Genomic DNA, 21,555 nt, shown 5'->3' with positions numbered 1-21,555 from the left:
CTTTGAGTGCCATTGACGTTTTACTGGAGATGGTCTCTGTGCTGGTGAAGCTGTAGCGTAAGAGCATGCTGACAGCGATTTATGAAGGAGGGAGTCCTGACTCACCTTCCTACAGCGTTCAGCAACTGCTTCAATGTCCTTGACATTATAGAGGGAAGGGCATTCCATCAGCGAGTTGTGCAACTTGAAGGCTTCTGTCCTCGGCAACTGCCTCTGGACTTTCTAAACGACTCAGTTCAATCGTTTCAAAGCCCAGTTTGATCACTGGTTGACCACATGATGGGACCAGAAATCAACTGTCCTGGTCCCAGAGAGTAGGAAGGTAGACTATGCCTCTCCCATGTGCTCGGGAAAAATCCTCGTTATGGAAGAGATGTCCAACCGAGCCAAACCAAAGGTACAACCATGAAATGGCTTGCATAGCGTACTTTTCAACCTTCTCCATGTTTGAGGCGTCAGTTTCTGAGAACGTGACCGGTGGTGTTGCCAGTCTTTCAAGTGTTGTGTTCTAGTAAGCAAACGGATTGCTGGGTCTAGCGGCAAAGATGGGACATCGTCCCTGATATCATAATACTTCCTTTGCTTTACGTATGGTGGAGGAAGTAGCCGAGATGAACCTCCTACAATCTGTGCATATGCCCTCTTCTTAGCACCCTTGATGCCCTAGCCCAGGGAAAAGCTGTGCTAGTCAAGGTGGGTCTAGGAGTGCTGTAGAGAAGGTCCTGGAAGGTGTCTTTTCCATCCAGGGGAGCACACGTAGGGTCTTCCAAAGAGTTAATAGCTCTTATGCAAGCAATAACTTGCCAGAAAGTCTGGTCAGATTCTTTTTGCTCCAAGGCTGAGATCTTAGAGCTTGCCGACCTTGGCAGCAAATCCTCATGACCTGAGTCATGATCGAGAGGCACACCACACCATGCGCTCACACTCATAGGAGCCCGGGGTGGGTTGTAGTCATTATCGGCAGATCTAGCAGAGTCCCAAGAACTCGAAGGATGAACCCTTTCCTCCAGTCTTTCTGAGGTTAAAACCAAACCAGGAAAGACTTTCCTGTGGTCAGGTGCTTCAGCCCTCAAAGCCCAGTTCTTAGGGATGGTTCTAGTATCCTTCCTTTCTCGCAGTAAAGATGTAAAACCAGCGAGAAGTGAGGATGAACTCCTCCTCGTAATCTCCATCGGCATAGAAGCCTCCTGGGGTACGAGGGGGGATGGGCCATTACCAAGTTGGGCCAATTGTTTGGCTTAGACAATTTTGATCGGTGATGACTGATAATTGTCTGTGAAGGACATCTCGAGCCTCTGCTAGTTCTGGGGTGTAGCATGTCCCCAGGGGGAGTTGTTCCTTGCCTTAGTCATCTCCTTCTCTTCTGAGGAATGACAAGAATTATTCCCAGTCTCTCTCACTCTGGGTCTAGGCTGATATCCATAGTCATAGAGTCTAGATATTTCTGGTATCTACTTGACTGCTGAGGAGGAAAAGGAGTCTGAAACCTCGAGAGGTACTCGAAAAGTACCTGCCTTGGGATTAATCGAAGATGTCCGACCGACTGATGGTAATCAGCCAGGACCCGAAACCACTTGCTGGACTGCCTTGACCAAATCATGGAACTATGGGGTATCCTTCGTAAAAGAACAAACACCTACAGAAGCACTGGAGTGATAATGTTCGGGGGCTTGTATGGGAGGATCCCAAGTCGGGCGAAAATGACCTAGTGTTCGGTCAAAATCGCTAACAAGCTGTTGTTGCTTGGGGGGAAACAAATCCGAGTTACCACTGGAAAACGCACGGGAGCACTATTGCGAACTGCTTTAGTTGGGCGAACAGATGTTCGCTGGAGAGCTACCTCAGTAGCTTGTTCTATGGTGTGTGCATGCACTGTCCCTTCTGGGTGTGGGTGAACAGGTGATCATGAGGTAGCATTAACCTGGTAAAGGTCTAGCACTGCCGAAGCAGAGAATGTATGCGCTACCAGAGTAGCGCTTACATGCAGCTCTCCGTGAGACTGTTGTTACGAACCAGAGGTATTGTGCAGACCTTCGTCAGCGAGAGGAGCTCGTCCTCGCACCTCATATGGCAGATAGGTGCGCAACAAAGCGCGTGACTCTCTCTCACTAAACAAGGGTCTAATTGCCCACAAGCCAAAGCTACACGTGGCAAGGCACAAACACTCGCTAATGTTCCCCCATGAGCTTGACGAGCAGTCTTAAGTGTTCAAGCATTAAGAATCACGGAAGAAAGATGAGATCCTGTGCGCACAGCAGGAAGGGTGGGTTCTTTCCCCATGATTAAAGAAAGCTGCAAGCACAGAGCCCGAAGGTCCTGGCTTATCATAACTATCAATGTTCTATATTGTAGTTGTGTCCTGCTGACATGACTGCGAGGAACCGAGACTGAACACAACCTTCAGAACACCTTGTCGTCTTGCTCCGACGAGCTGGAAAGAAGCATGGATGAATCCAGTACTTGTTTCCTAAAATCCCGTGGAGGCGACCACTCAGTAGAGGTAAATCTCACTTACAAATGAGAGAGGTGCTCACCTTTGAGAGCAGCAGCTTGGTACATCATATTTCGAAGACCCTCAGCTTATTGAGAGTACTCAGCCTGAGGGAATGCATCGTAATCTACGAGCTGACGAGAATGACCAACGTCAACCTCTGGGTTAGCAGCATTGGATTTCCCCACTGGAAAACTATGAGTACTAGTCTACACCTGCTTTTGTTCATATGTCGAAGCGACACAAGCAAAGGGTGAACGAGAAGGTGCACAGGTGGTTACAGGAAGGGCACTAGAAACTCTGATTGTGCATTACCTTCAGTCTCGGAGAGGAGTACCGGAGTCAACCTCGGAGTAAGCAGGTGTATGCTTCCTCTGTGCCCCTAACTGATTCATCTATAACAGTCATTCCTTCGAAGGGGCACCCGAAATCCCATAGGAATGTCAGAGATGACGAACATCATCAATGGACAGAGACTCCCCTTAGGGGAAGGGTGGCACCGCTTTGCTAGAGGAAGCGGCAGCGTCCTTTAAGCCAAAGGGCTGTCTGGGGGTCAAATGATCATCACTCTTACCCCACCATCCTCCCTAGGATAATAATAAGCGAGCAGAGTCAACGTGAAGGGATCAAGCTGACGAAAAAGGAAGTCGGGGTTTCTTTGCTTTCGAGGAAGACCCTGAAGGAGAAGGAAGTTGGGGTGTCTTCACCCTAACGGAAGACCCAAAAGGAAAAGGAAGTTGGGGTTTCTACACCCTCAAGGAAGACCCCGAAGGAGAAGGAAGTCAGGGTTTCTTCGCCATTGAGAAGACCTCGATGGAGAAGAAAGTCGGGGTTTCTTCGTCTTAGAGGAAGACCCTGAATGGGAAGAATTCCCTTTTGGCTACTTCTTCTGCCACCTACCAAATCTCACACAGTGGGAGGATGGCCCCTCCCGACCCATTACAAATTGAGTACGGCTTACAAGAATGATCTCTGCAAGCAGGACAAATGAAATGGGGATCAGTGTTAAGGGTGGACATGAAGGTATCGCATTGGTGACTTTCTTGACCCGAACAAACCCGCATGACGAGATCTGCTAAAAACCAAGAACACCCAAAGAGAAAGAAAAAAAGTCAAAAGCCAATTTGTTAACGGTAGAGAAAGAGACTGCACTCCACGGAGTCAAAAGCAAAAGTGACAGTATAGCACGTGTTTGTGTGTGAGCAGGGTAGCCAGTATTGTACTAAACCCCACAACCCCCGCTAACTAGCGGTGGGTAGTTATACCTCATTAAAATTTTTAAGCCCAGATTCTAGCTTTGCCAAAAGTATATTCCTTATAAAGAGTGACAGGGTTTGTATATAGAGTCAGAACAAATACATCTTAACAAATTTTAGGGCTAATATAGTTAATGAATGCTCTCGCAAACAAATTCTTGTATCAACGGAATCTGATAGTAAAAACTAATACTAAAAAATTAACATACCTTAATCCAATCAATGTCTTCCAGCCAAGCATCCTTTATCAAATCTGACTCCTTTTTAAAATGATAAAATCCATCACCATCAAAATGCCCTTCCTGCAACTCTTCTTTCATGTTGAATGGTGTAATCTGGGTTTCACCCTCAAAGTCAAGTGTTCCATCTTCTTGACCTAGAGTAGGAAATACAATTTTAATAATTAATCTTAAATTTCAATACTCGCTTGATGTTCATATTGCTTTTCCAGATCCTTTTATTGATGCTTCCTTAAACAGTTTATCAAAAATTACCCATTTTCTTTACTTTTAAGATACAAGCTCAAGTACAGTAATGAAACTCTTACAGTTAATGGTAAGTAGCATGCTAGGGGTTACTCTCTTCAGTTTTGAAGTAGCAAGTTTTCCCTATTTCTTGACCAAACAAGTCAGTGGGGAGGTGGGTTGGCATGTACATGAATGTCAGGTGAGTATAGAAATAATTTCAATATTAAAATTATATATATTTCTATGACCTTCCCTGATGTTCATATTGCAGACCCCCACACTCTGATGGAGGTGGAATGCCAGCGATGGAAAGAGATAGGTAAAATAAAAATTAGATATGTATAACCCAATTAGAATTCTAGACTTAATAGGTCTAGAATTTAAAGGGAAGATCTCAAAAAAACAATTCCCTAATAGGTCTCCATATGTTTTTCCAATGAATTTTGGAATAATGAAAGATATATATTACTTAATTTCATTTTTAAAAAATTTGAAGGGCCAAAGCAGCAGCCACTACAGGACCTAGAGGACAATAATCTCAACAAGACTGCCAAGATTTCTGAAGCTAATGACCATCAAACATCAGAGAGGTATGTTATTGAACTGTCTCTAGAATTCTTTACCAAAGAAACCTTTCTACAAAATTCAAAACAAGTACGCTTACTCCTAAAATCTAATACCTTAGCCCCAATTACTTCATTGGCCAATTTGGACCAATGTAGCTCCTGAGTAGGTTATACTCTGAGTGTCAAGGGGTCATTTAGGTTGATAACCCATGTTCCAAAGTGCTTCTTATTAGTAGAGTGCTGTCTTGAAGCTGGCAATGGTCCAAGAGAGAAAACTCCTCTGTGAGCAAGCAGTGAGGTGGTGCTTCACCACCACCTGCCAGTAACTACCAACACCATTATAATTTCATATTATCATTATTATTAATATTGCTAGCCAAGCTCCAACCTTAGTTGGAAAAGCAACAGGGAAAATAGCTCAGTGAGAAAAAGAAATTAAGAAAAAGCAAATAAAATATATACTGTATAAGTAACGAATAAAAAATATAAAATATTTTAAAATCAGCAACATTAAAATAGATGTGTCATATATAAACTATAAAGCAAGAATTATGTCAACATGTTCAACAGAAAAGCATTTACAAAAACTGACTCTCTCAAGTTCCACTGATTCAAATGACTGATTAGCAAGTTCATTCCATAATCTGGTCACAACTAGAATAACACTTCCAGAATACTGTACTGTGTAGTATTTATGCATTACAGTTGTGAAGGAATGAGTTAGAATTAACTGCATACATAGTACTACATATATGACAGTACAGCCTGGGAATATCTGAGAGCAATGGATGATCTGAATCATGAAAAAACTTGAGAACTAACTTCATAACAGTGCCAAAGACTAATATCCAGATCAGGAATAAGAAATTCAGTAGACCGTATGTTTCTATCAAACAAATTAAGGTGAGAGTCAGCAGCTGAAGACCAAACAGGCAAGCAATACTCACAACATGGTAGAATAAATTTAATAAAATATTTCCTAAGGATAGAAAGATCACCAAACTCAATAAGCATATTTTTGTGCAATTGAAGAAGAGACAGACTGTCATGAGTTTCTCAAAAGCAAATTTGCAATCAAGAATCACACCTAGAATTCTAAATGAGTTGTAAATAGTTAAAGGAACATCGTCAATATAAAGAGCTTGTTGTTGAGGAGCCAGTCTTCAACCTACTTACAATCATACTTTGAGTTTTGTTATGGTTCAATTTCATGCCCTATAATGACGACCATGCACTAATTTTTGTTAGATCTCTATTAAGAGATTCAGCAACCTCAGATCAACACTCAGGAGATGGAATTGCTACAAAGATGGTAGCATCATCTGCATATGCAACAAGCTTGTTTTCTAGACCAAACCACATACATATAGTGTGTGTATAGCATGAAAAGTATTGGGTCATGAACATTACCCTGAGGAACACCAGATATCAAATTCCTAAACTCATTATGGTCCCATCAACAAATATTCTAGGCAATCTATTACTTAAAAACTTAATTATGGTGCTAAGAAAAAAATTGACTACTACCCACTGTTTGAGTTTGAAAACAAAGGCCTATGATTAACTGTTAAAGGTAGCACTAAAATCAAGGTCAATCATATGAACTTCCTAACCCCAATCAAGCCAAAATTCAAACTAAGGAACAGATGATTAACTAAAGAATACCTATTTAGACTTTACCATAAGAAGTTTTTTTACAAAAGCACACCACAGATAATATTAGTGTAAATATCTTATATATCCCAATAATGACACAACTACATTTTAAGAGGGAAAATTCAATCCATGTTACAATACTTATTGAAGATATGGAAGTACCTATTTTTCTTAAATGCTAAATCAACCAAGCAACTGTTATCTAGAATGAAAACAGAACTGGCAGATGGAAAAAAAAATATTTTCACAAAACTAAATTATTAATATTAAGATAAGCAAATAAAAAGGTAGTTCTCTGAGTAAATCCTGAAGATTCTCCTTACACTTTTGTTGTCCATCTCAATAGAAAGACAGCATCAATGATCTTCGATGTCAGGATACCGGAGAATTCTAAATGAATTAATCAATCAAAAGAAAGAATTACACAACAGTACATCCATTCTTGAAGACCATGAGCTCTTTACAAGGTCAGGTGGTCTTTGTAAGAGCATATGACTCTACAAGAGCACTTGCACATATGCCTTATGTTTTTTTCAAGAGCATATCTACCAATGCATAAAGGATTAGATTTGATTTATGAATTAGGGCTATACAGTACAGTATAGCCTGGCAATGGAGTCTATGAGACCATTCAGCACCCAAGTTCAACTGGGGAGAAAACCCTGCAGTTGCACCAACAAGTAACAGTCAAAAGAGGTTGAACAATAAGAAAGAAGGGAAAGTGGGATTAACGATAAAGTAAAAGGATATAAAGCAAGTGCAGACAGGGGCCTAAGGAATGCTGTAAATACACTTAAATAATGCCTACAGCGCACCGCATGAGGGGCACTAACCCCCTAGGGGACCCATGCATAAAACGGAAGCAATTCATTGAAATAAATACCATTTGGAATCACTCTTGTAAATTATCATTAACTGGAGTCAGGATCAATACTGTGGAGGATTTATTTTTGTTTTATTTTAATTTCTGTTTTTTGCCAAATCCTGTGAGAGAGAGAGAGAGAGAGAGAGAGAGAGAGAGAGAGAGAGAGAGAGAGAGAGAGAGAGAGAGAGAGAACAAGTGGTAGTTAGCGAATGATTGTTTGTGGTGGGAAAGACTGTCGGTATATTTGAGGTTGTTTGTTTATGTTTTTAGTTAGGTTACGACAGTGGTGAATGTTTCAGAGCGAATGCTTTTTTTATTTGACTGCGTCCTGAGTCAGTTGTGTGAACGCTGGATTCATTATTTTTCTTTACCAGCGAGGAAGTGATTATTGATTTTCTGAGTAAGTACAGTTTTGTTTATCTTTGCTTATCGTGATTGTGAATGATAGGAACAATTTATTATTTATCTTTGATTATAGTGCGATAGTTAAGTTAGTTAGGAGTGTTCGTAAGTGTTTTTCTTTTTTATTTTTGGCAGGCCGTGATTCCTCCTTTGGAAAAAACTTAGTTTTGATTGTTGCCCAACCGTTGATGACCTGGCCTGAATTACGATCATGTTTAGACTGCTCTTTGGATTTAGATAAATGTTGATGACCAGGACTGGATGAACTTCGATTGCTATTCTTAATGATGATGATGATGATGATGATGATATCGACAACGATGACACCCATGACCCCGAGGGCTGTTATGGATATTTAAGACAGTCTTCTGGTTATATATAGTGGTGTTGTGCCAATAAAGACAGTTGGCTAGTGAAAGATTACTAAAGTGTTTTTTGTGACTAATCTTGCGGAGTGTTAGTGAACACACGCAATATATATGTTTTTGTGATTTGAAGTTAAGGTTGTGGTTAATTTAATTTTAAGTTTTGTTAGGTGTTGTTTTTTTTTGGTTGGTTTATTCGAATGATATTAAGTTATTTTATATATAGTGTTCAAGTTTATAATTAGTTTCAAGTGATATTTTGGTTGTGGATGGGTTGTGATAAGTATTCTAGTTTTAATAAATATAGTTTTAAGGTTATGGTTGGTTTTTATGTCCTTTTTGTTCAAGAGTCCAGTTTATGATAAAGTAAAGGGAAAGTATGTGTTGAGGAGACAATTGTCAGTAAGTAAGATTCAAGGGTGTGGGGGTTGTTTTTGCAACATCCCGCCACAATACCACTTATACCAATTCATGAAGGATAGGGCTTGATAAGTTAAATATACATAAAATCATAGAATAATTAATTTATGTTTTACTACAAGACATTAATTTAAAACAAAAGGAATACCAGTTGTAACTATAACTACAGGATGCAAACAATGAAAATTGAATGTGCATGAAAATAAAATATTTCTACCTCCCTACTTTACAGCACATACCTTTTAAGTAAATACAGTGAACCCTCGTTTATCGCGGTAGATAGGTTCCAGACCCGGCCGCGATAGGTGAAAATCCGCGAAGTAGTGACAGCATATTTACCTATTTATTTAACATGTATATTCAGACTTTTAAAACTTTCCCTTGTACGTAGTACTGTTAACAAACTACCCTTTAATGTACAGAACACTTAATGCATGTACTAACGTACCCTAAACTAAAACAGGCACAAATATTAAGGGCGACTTTATATCATGCGTTTCCTAAACACGCCAAAAAGCACGATAAAAAATGGCAACCAATGTTTTGTTTACGTTTATCTCTGATTATAATGAAGAAACAAACGCATTTACACATCTGTGTATAGGTTAGTTTCTGCATCGATTATATTGATTATTCAGTACAGTATGTTGATTTGGTTATTACTAATGTTTTACTTAATTTTTCTTAGGACTTCCAAATGAAATGTTTTTCTTTATGACGCCGCCTGAAACGACGGGGTCATAAAGTACGCTCAGTAAACAAACTAAGGAATTTAACGCGCATGATGAAAGTGATAAATAATGATATTACAGTAAAAGCTTTAATAAAATATGTTATTACAAATATTATTTACCGTATCTATATAAAATCATACATACGTAACAAAGCAGGAAAACAATCTACGAGAGAGAGAGAGAGAGAGAGAGAGAGAGAGAGAGAGAGAGAGAGAGAGAGAGAGAGAGAGAGTGAGTTGTTTTACATACGTAAATGTAAATTTTAAACAAAAAAAAATAGCCCCATTTCATATAAAATAGATTACAAATATTTTACTTTATCATATTACAGTAGTCTGTATAATACTGTAAAGTTCAGTACAGTATGTTGTTGTTAAAGTCGTGGCGATGAAATTCTCACGAAACAAAAACACGCCATTTGAGTACAACAGCTGATTCTCTCTCTCTCTCTCTCTCTCTCTCTCTCTCTCTCTCTCTCTCTCTCTCTCTCTCTCTCTCTCTCTCTCTCTCTTCGTGTTATACAATACTTACATTTAGATGAAGAAGCTAAAATTAGTTTTCTTAGTGTCAATTAAATACGAAACGAAATAATTAGGCCGAGTCTACATCCATTTCAATCATAGCTAAAAATACGGCATCCGATTTCATCAGCAAACCACTATTTTTTGGGAAATATCATTTTATTCTAGAAAATTGCCACTCTTTAAATAGTTAATAGCACATTAAGAAAGCGTGTACTTTTGTTTTTAAATTTCAGGTTTGTTTTAAAAATCGAGTATTGTTGACTTCTTTTTTTTTTTACTTTTGGCTGTGATTAGATCAGCTGTCATCTAGCTGCCGCTCTTGAGTGTGTACGAATACACTAACAAAGTATCATTTATACCATTTCTTAACTTATTCAAACCGTCTACAGTATACAGTTGATATTACATAAGCACCAAAGTGTTATAACCTATCAATTTTTTTTGTTTATTACATTTAAACCCCCCCCCCCTCTCTCTCTCTCTCTCTCTCTCTCTCTCTCTCTCTCTCTCTCTCTCTCTCTCTCTCTCTCTCTCTCTCCCTCTCCCTCTCTCTCTCTCTCTCTCTCTCTGTGGGCTACTTTTCACTACCTCCCATTCCTTACCTCTCTCTATCTCTCTAACAAATGATATCTTTGTTGCTCCTCAAAGTTTCATTTATATTGAAAATCAATCACGATTCAATTTTCCTTACTTTCTCTAATCTCGCACCATCGGTCACTTCGCGGTATTTTCGATATTTCTGGAAAATCCGCGATATATGTATATACATGGGTTATGAAAAAAATCCGCGAAGTGGTGAATCCGCGATGGTCGAACCGCGAAGTAGCGAGGGTTCACTGTATATCAAAAAAAGAATTAGTTAGATAGGCAAATTAGCAAGTGGTCTGCCATAACAGTAAAATCCTTTTAAAGACTCTTAATGGTAACAGATAAGCCCATATACAGGACTGTGCAACTAGCAGTTTCCATGTACTTGAAATAATGAACTTACTGACTAAAAATACACCAAATATAACAAACCTTCAATATCTTCATCTTTCAAAACATCACAATTCTTGTCGCCATTTTCCTCTCCGGTTGCTGGTTTTTCAGTCTCTTCCTCTTCATCGGAATCAAGTGAATGTTTCTTTTCCTTTACAGGTAACACATCTTCTCTTTCTGAATATTTGACACTTTTTGTTGGCACATAATCTTCATCATCGTCATAACTATAAGGGCCAGATGATCTCTTCAATGACATCTGAAAATTTGAAAAGAATTTAAACTAAGTATTTTGTTGGTATCCCGTGGGTCTCTCTGTATATCATTTTAGACATGCAAGTAAAAATGCACAAGTCAAGTCTTTTACACCAAACTTAAATGTCAAAAATAGAAATAAAAGAATCAAACCCATTAGAAAAGTTTAGTGTAATAAATGCCACTTATACAGTAGTATATAACTTAAATGAACAGAATTGGTATACATCACTGAAAATAAGAAAATTATAAAATAATTTGGATTTATCATAGCTATGTACACCTGAGTCCTTTGAAATACGAATATGTCTTTAGCGGACCTGGAACGGCCATTGAATCGTTAACTAGGTAGTTGGTTAATGACAGGTGGTGATTATGACAGAGGAGTGGTTGAGGTGAAGAAAACAACTTAAAGGACTCAGGTTTGTATAGCTAAGTACAAATTTCTTTTAAAATCCCAAATTCATAAAGTTATTCAAATTTTTCCTAACTATAAACCTGGGACTTTTAATGGGAGTATGACTTTTGTGAAGCTGGAATGGCCATTAAAATTTAACGAAATAGTTATAACTATGGGTGGGTAGCGGGGAAGCCGCCCACCTGTCAGGTAGCAATCCTAGTACTTTAGAGATTGTAGGATGGTTGAGGTGGGAAGTGTAACATAAAGGACTCCAGTTTGCAGTTTGGGAAAAACACTACAGTAATTATCTTTAAAAACAATTTTGTTCCTACACAAATACAAACAATCATCTTTTAATAGGAGACCAATCATTAGAAGGGAAGAAGTCACTATGAACCAAATTGTGGTGGATTCAACTTTCTTGGGAACTGTTCGAGCACCTGGTTATGTACGGGAGCAAACTTTATAGCTCCTACTAGCCTCCTAATGATGTGTGCACAGAGATTCCACAGATATTAGGCTAGAATGTATCCAAAATAAAAGGTACTTGCACAAAAGAACCTACATCCTCGTATGGGATATGTTGTCCGAATGTATCAGTAGCTTTATAAGAATTGGGTTTGGATACATTCTTACTTATTCCCCTAACATCATGCACATTGACTCGTGTGCCATTTGAAGAGGAAGGTGATGAGGGTCTAACTATATGATTAATAATCTCTTTAATCCATGAAAAAATTGTATACCTGGTCACTTTCATCTTCACTCGGCCAGTACTTAAAAAGGAATACTGTATCTGGGAACGAGCTGTGAGTGTTCACTTGAGATAGAGCCTTGGCGCTCTCACATGAAACACAATCAACTTATCAGGATCATTGGTTACTTCTTTAAGGATAGAGATCTGATTGCTGTATAAGAAAACCTGGAATTGGGTACTGATGGATTCTGGGTCTTAAAAATAAACTCAAGGACGAACGAGACCTGCCTCCACGTCCTTGAATGAACAATGTCTGAGGAGAGACCATGTAGATCACGTACTCTCTTGGCTGAGGCGAGACCAATCAGGAAAATCATTTAAACTGTGAGGCTACTGTCTGTGGCTAACCTCAATGGTTCGTACGGAACTCCTTTCAAGGAATGGAGAATTTTGGGCACATTTTAGGGAGGTGGTTTCACTTCTGACAAAGGGCAGTACAGTACTGTTTGAAGACTCATATGAGCATGGATAATTACACCAAGGAGGAAATATCAACTACTTTCAGTCAAAAGACTTGGTTCAAGGCAAGCTATAGCCTTTCACCATTGATACTGAGCAGAATTTTCCTCCCGGAGGTAAAGCAAAAACTCAGCTATCAAGGGTATACTGTACATAAGATGACCCCCTTAGTTAAGTGTACCAATGTAGATGACTTCCTGAAGTATCAAGGCATCTGCTTTGTAACCTCCTGCAAAAAATCTTCTCTCTGAGAGATGCTGGATAACCTCCTAGAGTGGAGCCATAAAGATTCCATCAATTTGTGAAATATCTGGCCAGATGGTTGGCATGGGAGGTAATTCTCTAGGAATCTCCATTACCAGAAGTAGAAAGTCCAGGTAACATTCTACTTGCCACCATTTTCGAGCAATGATCGTAATGTTAAGCTTGGGAAGTTACTCGTACTCTGCCGAATCTGCTCCTTATTACGCAAAATGGTGGAAAAGCATACACAACAAGGCTGTCTCAAAGATGCTGAAAGGCGTCCTTGAACGATGCTTCCGGGTCTAGCACTGGCGAACAGTACTGTATTATAGAAGTTTCCAGTTAAGCGAGTCTAGTCAGCAATCCCCCTAAAAACCATGATCTTGCTAGCTACCTGAGGAGGAAAAGACCACTCTGATCCAACTATTTGCATCCTCCTACTCACCTTGTCTGCTAGAATGATCTTTTTTCCTGGAATGAAGGGGGCCAACAAGGTGATCGTGTTGGCTTCCACCCATTCCAAAATTTCCACTGCCAGCTGACAGAGCTGCAGTAAAACGGTATTACACATTGTTTGTTTATGTAGGCCACCATGGTGATGTTGCTCATCAACATCAACATGTGGCCCTTCATAAGAAGACAAAAGGGTTGCAAGGCCAGTAGAAATGCCTTGAGCTCTAACATGTTGATGTGGCAGCAACGATCTTCATCTGACCACCTCCTACCAGATGTTGAAGGAGGTCCAAACCCTTGGGGAGATTAGTATAGTCTAACCACAACACGTTTCGCTTTCACTCTTCCTCTATCAGAGCCTGTTTCTCAGAGGGGGGGGGGGGGGGTTTACAGTCTTGAAACTTGATGTTTCTTTAGTTGCCACTGAATGGAACGCATCTGGAGATGTACGTTCAGAACAAGGCGTTCCAGGGACGCAAGGTGGCTTAACAATCTCTGCTATTGATGTGCCTGTAGCTGAAGTTGTTGAAGGAAAGGGAGCGTCACCTCCTGTAGGTGTACTAGACGATCCTGTGATGGGTAAACTCTCCCAAGGATTATGTCTATTTCAATTCCTAGATATATCAGTCTATGTCTGGATAAAAGAACTGACTTCTCTCGATTTACCACAACCCCCGGATCGTGGCAGAACAAAAGAAGCCTGTCTTGGTGATGGAGCCAATCGCCTGGGTAACATAATAAGACAAATTCTGTTGGCGTGAGCCCAGGCCAATACCAGAGTGAACACTGGTGATAAATTGCAGTGCCATCAAAAGACTGAAACAGAACCTTGAACTGATACTCTGCAACGAACCAGAGGTACTTCCAGGGGGCGGGAGGTGCTAGGATCTGGAAGTACACATTCTTCAGGTCTATTGTCACCACAAGGTCCAATGGTCGGATTACCTGCTGACTGTGGCTGCGGTCTCCCTCTTGAACGGAGTCTACAGAACAAACTCGTCCAACACCGAGAGGTCTATCATCAGTCTCCTGCCTCCTGATGCCTTCTTGACAAGAAAGAGACAACTGGAGAAGCCTGGGGACCCCTTGACAACCTCCTGGAGAGCAACCTTTTCTACCATGGTCTGGTCTTCCTCTCAAAGGCCGCAGTCCTTAATTGACCCCTGATGAAAGGATGACATTGTTGGTGAAGGAAACAGAGGAGAGGGGGAGAGCTGATGATCGGAACCTGGTATCCGAAGTGTAATACTGTACATCTACAGCCCACCATTCCACTTTGTGATGTATGCCATCTCCTCCAAATTGACTGTAGGCATTCTCCTACCAATGGTATTGTAGAGGGATTGCCCTTTTACTTGCTTCTTTCCTCGTTGTCTTCTGTGCCTTTGGCCCTGTCTTTTTGAAAAGGGCGCCGGCTGTTGCAATCCTCATCTGGAGGGAGATTGTAGGTGGCGGGAGTTGTCTTTTGTTGCCTTATGTGCTTGTCTCTTAGTAGGCGACGATTTTTGTTGGCTGGATGTAGACAAGACCTGCAGCTACCTAAAAGATGGAGCTCAGCTTCATCCACTTTTCAGCCACTGTCTCCACACTTTCCATCGGGAACAGGACAGGCTTTTGACTTGAATGTTTCTTAGCTGCAATACCTCCCTGCATGCAATCTGCTTCTGGAATTTGGAAGCTACAGCATCGTGCCTCTTTAGGACCCAGTTGGCAGCTTGATGGGTGAGGGACTCCAGTCCTTGCCCCAGTGAGGACAACGTTCTTAAAAGCTTTACGCACTACAGGAGCTGGGACAGGTGTGCGTGATGGAGACTGCGCGCGATGGCACGTAGGCGAGGGCTGACGAGCAGGCGAGGGCTGACGAGCAGGCGAGGTCCGAAGGAGCGTAGGAGATCGCTGACGGGAAGGAGAAGAAAGATTCTTCCCTCCAACGCCCAGATCCGGAGATCGTGGGTGCGCAGGCGAACGCTGGCGCGTAGGTGAAAAACGCTGGCGAGCAGGAGATTGTGGGCGCGTGGCGCGCAGATGTGCGCTGGCGAGGAGAAGATCGCTGGCGCGCAGGTGAGCGCTGGCGAGCAGGGGAGCGCGTAGTCTCAGTCACTGGAGATCGCTGGCGCCTTGTCCCTGGAACAGGTGGTTTCTGAAGTGCAGTCTCAGGAACAGCAGGAGAGCGCTTGCGCGCCATAGCGCATGGGCGTGCAGGAGAACGTTGGCGTGCAGGGGATACCTGGTGCTTAAGGGACTTACTCACAATGTGAGAAAGCACCTTTTGCCCCGAAGGGACCGATGCCCGTTGGGTAACGGGGTGCGTGGGTGCCCACAGTACGTCAGCGGCCAGGAACGGAGATGGGAGGTCAGCAGGTCTGGCAGGCGAAGGAGATCGTGAACGATCTGCAGAGAGGTCCAGGGATACAGCTGCAACGGTCAGTGCACGGTGAGGAGGATCCTCTGCGGGGGACTGCGAAGAAGAAGAACCGAAGAGAGCTTACCGTCTGATACGTCCTCTGGGGGCAGCAGGCAGTCCTCTGAAGAGGAGTCTCTATCAGTGAACTCCCCCGAGGGGGAGAATCACCTGCAGGAGAGACCGTTGGACTTAGTTCCTCCCTCGAAGGATGTTCGGAGGGGAGAACTAAGCCTTCAGCTGCATCAGGAACCATAGCAGGGGTTTGACCTAACTCGTCGGAAGCCCCTGCCACAACAACGTCGACGATAGACAGAGGATCAACCTCTGCTACCGTCGGCGACTGTTTGACAGCAGCCCCCAACCTGATTATGTCAAACAGGGCTTCCTTGGAGGGCGAACCCTGAAGCCCCAAGGAAGCCCAAAGCTGCAACAAATCATTGTTAGAAACATTGTTATCAGAAATATCCTCCCCCGGGGGAGGAGGAGGAGCTGCCTCGCTATGGGAGGCAACTCCCTCTCTCGAACCCCGAGGTTGGTGAACGTAAGTACGGCCTACGCTACCACTTGACGGCCTACGCTACCACTTGACGGCCTCTCGGGAGAGACCGATCGAGTGGGAGCTTCGGAGGAGGTTCGGGGTACGGAAGAAGAGTCCTTGGGATTTTCTCTCCTCAAGGAAACCCCTGGAGGAGAAATATCCCGTTTGGATTTCTTCTGCCGGTGCCGGAAAAACCTCTCCCACAGGGAGGTAAACCACTCCCTACACTCGCCACATACTTTATTTCTTTCACATTGTTGCCCCCTGCAATAAGGACATAAGGTGTAAGGGTCTGTGTCCACCGCCGACATAAACGTTCCGCAAGGGCGGTCAGGTAAGCCAGGAAGCTCCCGCATGGTAAAGGCCAACTTCCAAACACACTGAAAAGAAAAAGCAAAAAACAAAGATCAAAGGCTGTCATATAAGCGAGGGTGGGAGCAGACACGTATGATCGTCACCCGAGCCAAAGCAAAGTGAGCTAATCACAGGTGTGTGAGAGGGGGAGGGGTAGCTGGCTCCCAACCCCCTCGCTAGTAAACCTTCGTTAAAATTCTAATGGCTCGTCATTTCAGCTATGCCGAAAGTAATACCCATATCAAATAGCGTGGTTTGTATTTCAGTTACGGAACAATTACCGATTGCGTGAGTATATCACCAGCTATTTCCTTCACTTTAATCCATAGTAGAAGGAGTCTCTCCATCTCATCGTTAATTGAGGTCATTCCACTGGCAAGGATAGTCATGCCCTTAGAAGACTTACTTGCTTTAATGGCTTCCTTGTGCTTGATAATTGTACCAATCGTTGACTGGTTACGGCCATATGCCCTAACGAGGGTAACAATGCGCCTGCCTTCTTGATATTTCTTGATTATCTTCACCTTCGTTTCCATAGTAATCATCATCTTTCTTCTCCCTTTAACATCACTAGCAATCTTAGGACCCATGGCTAACGAATTAAAGTTTGAATTAAGCACAAAAATGCATAAAAAAAAATCATTCTGAACTGAGCGAGTGATAAACAAAGAGAGAGAGAGGCAGCATCTCTCTCAGGCACTGTGACAGGGACGTCGGTCAATAGCATATCAGGATCTTAGTGACGCCCTGACGCCAACCAATAGCAGACCAACATCTTAGTGACGTATGCAGTGACGCATACAGTGATGTATGAGTGTGGAGTGAGGTGAGTGACTCTCATAGTCATACGCACACACACGGACCGTCAAGTTTGAATTTTGGAATTTTTTGGCCGCATGAGAAATTGTTGGTGATGCCGTAACAAGGGGACGAAAAAACTTCGTATTCCACTTCATAACGTGAAAAAAACGTAAGTTGGGGATGCCGTAACCAGGGGGGTCCACTTACAGTAAATACACCAAAAACACCTTTTATTTCCTTCATTTGGAATAGCACTGAAATTATTAAACACAGAACTAAATTTCCAATAAAAATAATAAATTTTCCTACAGTGAATATTGTGCTTCCAGGGTATTTGTGTTTTATTTTCTCCTTAAGCATACCGTTCTCCTGTTATCAACCCCCTTTTCCCGATGGACACAGGTGGGAATCTGGGACCTTGGGTCGGCAAAAACAGGAAAAAACTTGATTATTTAACACTTTCGAGATTCATAATAGGCCACACAACCTAACAAACCCACCTAGCCTAACCTAGTAGTTCCCAGGTCACAGACCTAAACGGGGTGCCCTCCCGGACCCCCTACTCCAGGTCACAAACCTTCCCAGGTCAAAGACATAGCTGGGGGCAAGCCCTTGGACCCCCCCTTCCCAGGTCACAAACTTAGACTGGGGACCAGCAGACCAGACCCCTCTATCCAGGTCATAAGCTCTAAAAGTAAATCATAAATAATGCCTTACCTCATGATTAACACCTACGTCTGCTTATGTTTTGTCTTGGCTATCTTCAGTCGAGTTACAATAAAAAATGTGCTCGTCTTCCCTAGAAGATAACTCGGAATCGTACTGCACAGAAGTTGATACGTGTGGTTCATAAAATGTAAATAAAAGTGAAAAAAATATTTCTAGGGAATAGATTGCTAATAGTGTATAATTTTTCATGAACTTATTATGCGTCCCAGAGAATAATGTATAGAGAAGAAAAGGTTAGTTTTACCATTATTTATCGATTCGCTAGTAAATTTTCCCCACCCAAGCCCCATGGTTCCTACAGGGTGGCCCCATTACCATAGGATATACGTTAATATTTCGGTAGAGTCCCACCCAGCGCCATTACCGCTTGCCAGTACATAGTAGTTTGATGTTTTTTTTTTTTTTTCGCAAGCGAAGCGAGCGCACGGCGGAGCAAATAGCTCCATTACAACTTGCCAGTACATAGGAGCTTAATGTTTTTCTTTTTTCGCGAACGAAGCGAGCACATGGCAGAGGAAAAACCATTAGAGTCTATTGAAATATTACCAAATTTGGGGTGAATGTACTTTTAAGGGACAGGGCGATATCTTTCTTATTACTAGCCAAATCGTTTTAACTTATGGGGAAGATGTTCTTTACTATGATCCAATATACCATAATATGATGTTATTTTATCATTTTGAATAATATCATAATTTACCTTTACCACGGCAATATTTTCTAAGTTCAGGACGGTCCGAGCGCAAGTCCCGGGTAGCTCCTGCTTAGTTTCCAACTTTCCCGATGGATAGAGCCCGTGTCATCCCAGGCTAAGAATTGTCTGTTTTTACAATTTAATACTGTCCCATCAATATACATTTTTACCACTCGGTTAAGTTTGTAATTAGTTGGGACACGTTATTTATGGTGACATTATATACTGCAGATGATAATTATCATGAATTGTTAGGTTCGGGAAAGGTCGTTACAATGCGTCGTCCGCTGAAAACACGGCCAAGTTACTCGATCGTAAAATTTCCCCCAAGCTTTGTTTCCTGCCTGACTATAATAACACCCGTTGAGCGGAGCTCTGTTCGCCTATCAGCTGGTGGCGCAAGCTTGAACAGTTATCGATGTTCGGACTTACGTTTTCGCTAATCCCAACAATCTTCATTTTTAACCCCTTGTTAACATTGTTAGTTCGTTGGAACACGTCCTGAAATTATGCCGAATACTAATTTGTTATATATACAACCAAAGGTTAGGTTAGCCAACATCTAGTTAAGATGTTTCGGTAGATAAAGCCAGTGTCAAACAAACCACCCGAACTAACCCTTCGTTTCCGTGCGCTTGTAGGCCTACTTTTGCTGGCCGCGTGATTTCAAAATTTTAAATCCCCCCCTCGACCCGAGATTGACCTACACACGAGGTCGACCCTTTCCAACGCTAAATGCTGTAATGGACAAACGTGTTCCGTATGGTTTCTCTTTGAGTGATGGTGTTGAGTTTATTACTCATATAGATCAGCTTGATGCTTTGAAGACAATAAGGTTTTTAGACCTACGGGACTTTACTTGAGTTACCCCATAATTTTTTCATTTTTTTATTTCAAAAATGGATCTTAGATGACTTTAGGGGAACCTGTGAAGGTGCAAGAACCCGAAGATTTAGACTTCAGCAACTACAAATATTAAGGTAATCCTGAATAACTTTCTTATTATTACAATGTGGTTAAGATATAATTTAGAGTGCTGCCCATAGCTTTTTTTGTGTAAGAGAGAGACTTACGAAGGGGGTCCGGGGGCTTGCACCAGCTAGGGGTTGTGACCTGGGAACTACTAGGTTCGGTTTGTATGTTGGCGACAGTGGTTGAGGGGTCGCAGGGGGCGTTAGCCCCCCCCCCCCCCCCCCCCCCCCCCGGGTAGGTCACAAGGAAGGTAAGGACATGGCTTGTAGGTCAGGTTAGGAGGGGAATTTTGGGTTAGTTGTTCATTTTTCTCACATGTTTCCGACTTTCATGTGCAGAGTGGTCCTAGTATGTAGATTGTTGGGACAAGCATTTACAAATTTGGTGAATTTAATATTATTACATTCTGTGATCATTCCCATGAAAAAAAGAGCCGATTTTGGACATTTTTTACTCGATTTTCGGCCGGTCCAAGGCTTGCACCCATAAACTACAGAGGGTCCCCAAATTCTAATAGTTTTTGCTTTGCCGTGCGCTTGCTTCGCTCGTGAAAAAAAAAAACATCAAGCTACTATGTACTGGCAAGCGGTAATGGACCTGGGTGGGACTCTGCCAAAATATTACCGGATATATTAGGTTTACATCTTATTAACTATTTATTCGTGACGGAAATAAAGATAAAAGGTTTAAGGAGTAAAAATGAACTACAATCACAATTAAATTCTAGGTTGGCCTACGGTAAGCTATTCAACATGTTCAGAGATAACCACTTTGTTCTGATACTATTTATTTGCGACATAAACGAGTGTCATTTTCGATGAGAACTGACCTGTTTCTATAGAAAAAAAACAGCTTTTTCCCAAGGTTACATTACCCTATAATACAGTACAGTAATACCCTGTATTTAGAGTACAGGCAACAACACTACACGAGATCTGAGTTGCCTGATGCATCATGCACCCATAACAGCTTTCCCGACCTAAGCCAGTAAAATTTCCAATCATAACATCACATAAATAGCACTAGAAAGGGCTCCTTGAAGCTATTACTATATAGAAATACATAAAACGGTTACCTTGTTGAAGCGAAGTTAAGGTTGAGTTACAAGAGTAACGTTGCTAATGCCAAAGTTATCACGACCGATCTTCTGCTCCTGTGCTTAATGTTTTGATCACAATCTGTCGTTGTCTAAAGTGCCACCTTCAGACGACTACACTGTCAGCCTCGCACCTAGTAAAGATAATGATGGCTTTAAGTAAAATAAATCTTTAAAATTTAAGTAAGATGATAGCATAGTATGTAAAATATTACAAACTGTATGTATCAAGACTGTTGTTTACTCTAGTTGCGTATATAAATGACAACTGTTCTCTTTTCAATATGGACTCTTCCATACAACGCAATCCTGGTATCGAAAAATATTGTTGATTTATATGTCGTAGATGAACTTCAATAAATTCCAACAACATTCGTTGCACACTGATCAACAAAATTCTTCACAAAACACTGACAGTTTTTTTCCTCTTATTCATCCAATAACACAAAAAAAAATTGACATTTACATACTACGTCCAATACAGTTTGACATACAAGCATAGAATCAAGCGTAGCTATTTCCAAACCTAATGATAAGTTCCAGATTATTCACATTAGAAACCATCATTAATAAATAACGTCTGAAATATAATATGTAAGTAACAAATTTTAAAGATACGGTTTTCTAAAAGTAGAACCCCCGGGAATATCATGTGGCTGATATATGTAAGACA

At 41.5% G+C, this 21,555-nt stretch overlaps 1 protein-coding gene across 1 annotated transcript in view; it reads right to left on the bottom strand.

Annotated features, from left to right (window-relative positions):
* holn1 (CD2 antigen cytoplasmic tail-binding protein 2 homolog holn1) overlaps positions 1-21,016 on the bottom strand; it is a 77,936-nt gene extending 56,920 nt beyond the window's left edge. The window contains exons 1-3 of the mRNA XM_068350838.1: positions 20,862-21,016; positions 10,767-10,986; positions 3,957-4,123 (exon numbers count right to left, since the gene is read on the bottom strand). Of these exons, the coding sequence (XP_068206939.1) occupies positions 3,957-4,123; positions 10,767-10,986 (387 nt within the window). The 5' untranslated portion in view covers positions 20,862-21,016. The remainder of the gene's footprint in view (positions 1-3,956; positions 4,124-10,766; positions 10,987-20,861) is intronic.
* Between the last annotated feature and the right edge of the window lie 539 nt (positions 21,017-21,555).

Source organism: Palaemon carinicauda, chromosome 27, assembly GCF_036898095.1.
Source record: "Palaemon carinicauda isolate YSFRI2023 chromosome 27, ASM3689809v2, whole genome shotgun sequence".
In the NCBI taxonomy this organism is placed as follows: domain Eukaryota; kingdom Metazoa; phylum Arthropoda; class Malacostraca; order Decapoda; family Palaemonidae; genus Palaemon; species Palaemon carinicauda.
The sequence above is the reverse complement of the archived record's forward strand: the minus strand, read 5'-3'. Positions and strand labels throughout refer to the sequence as shown.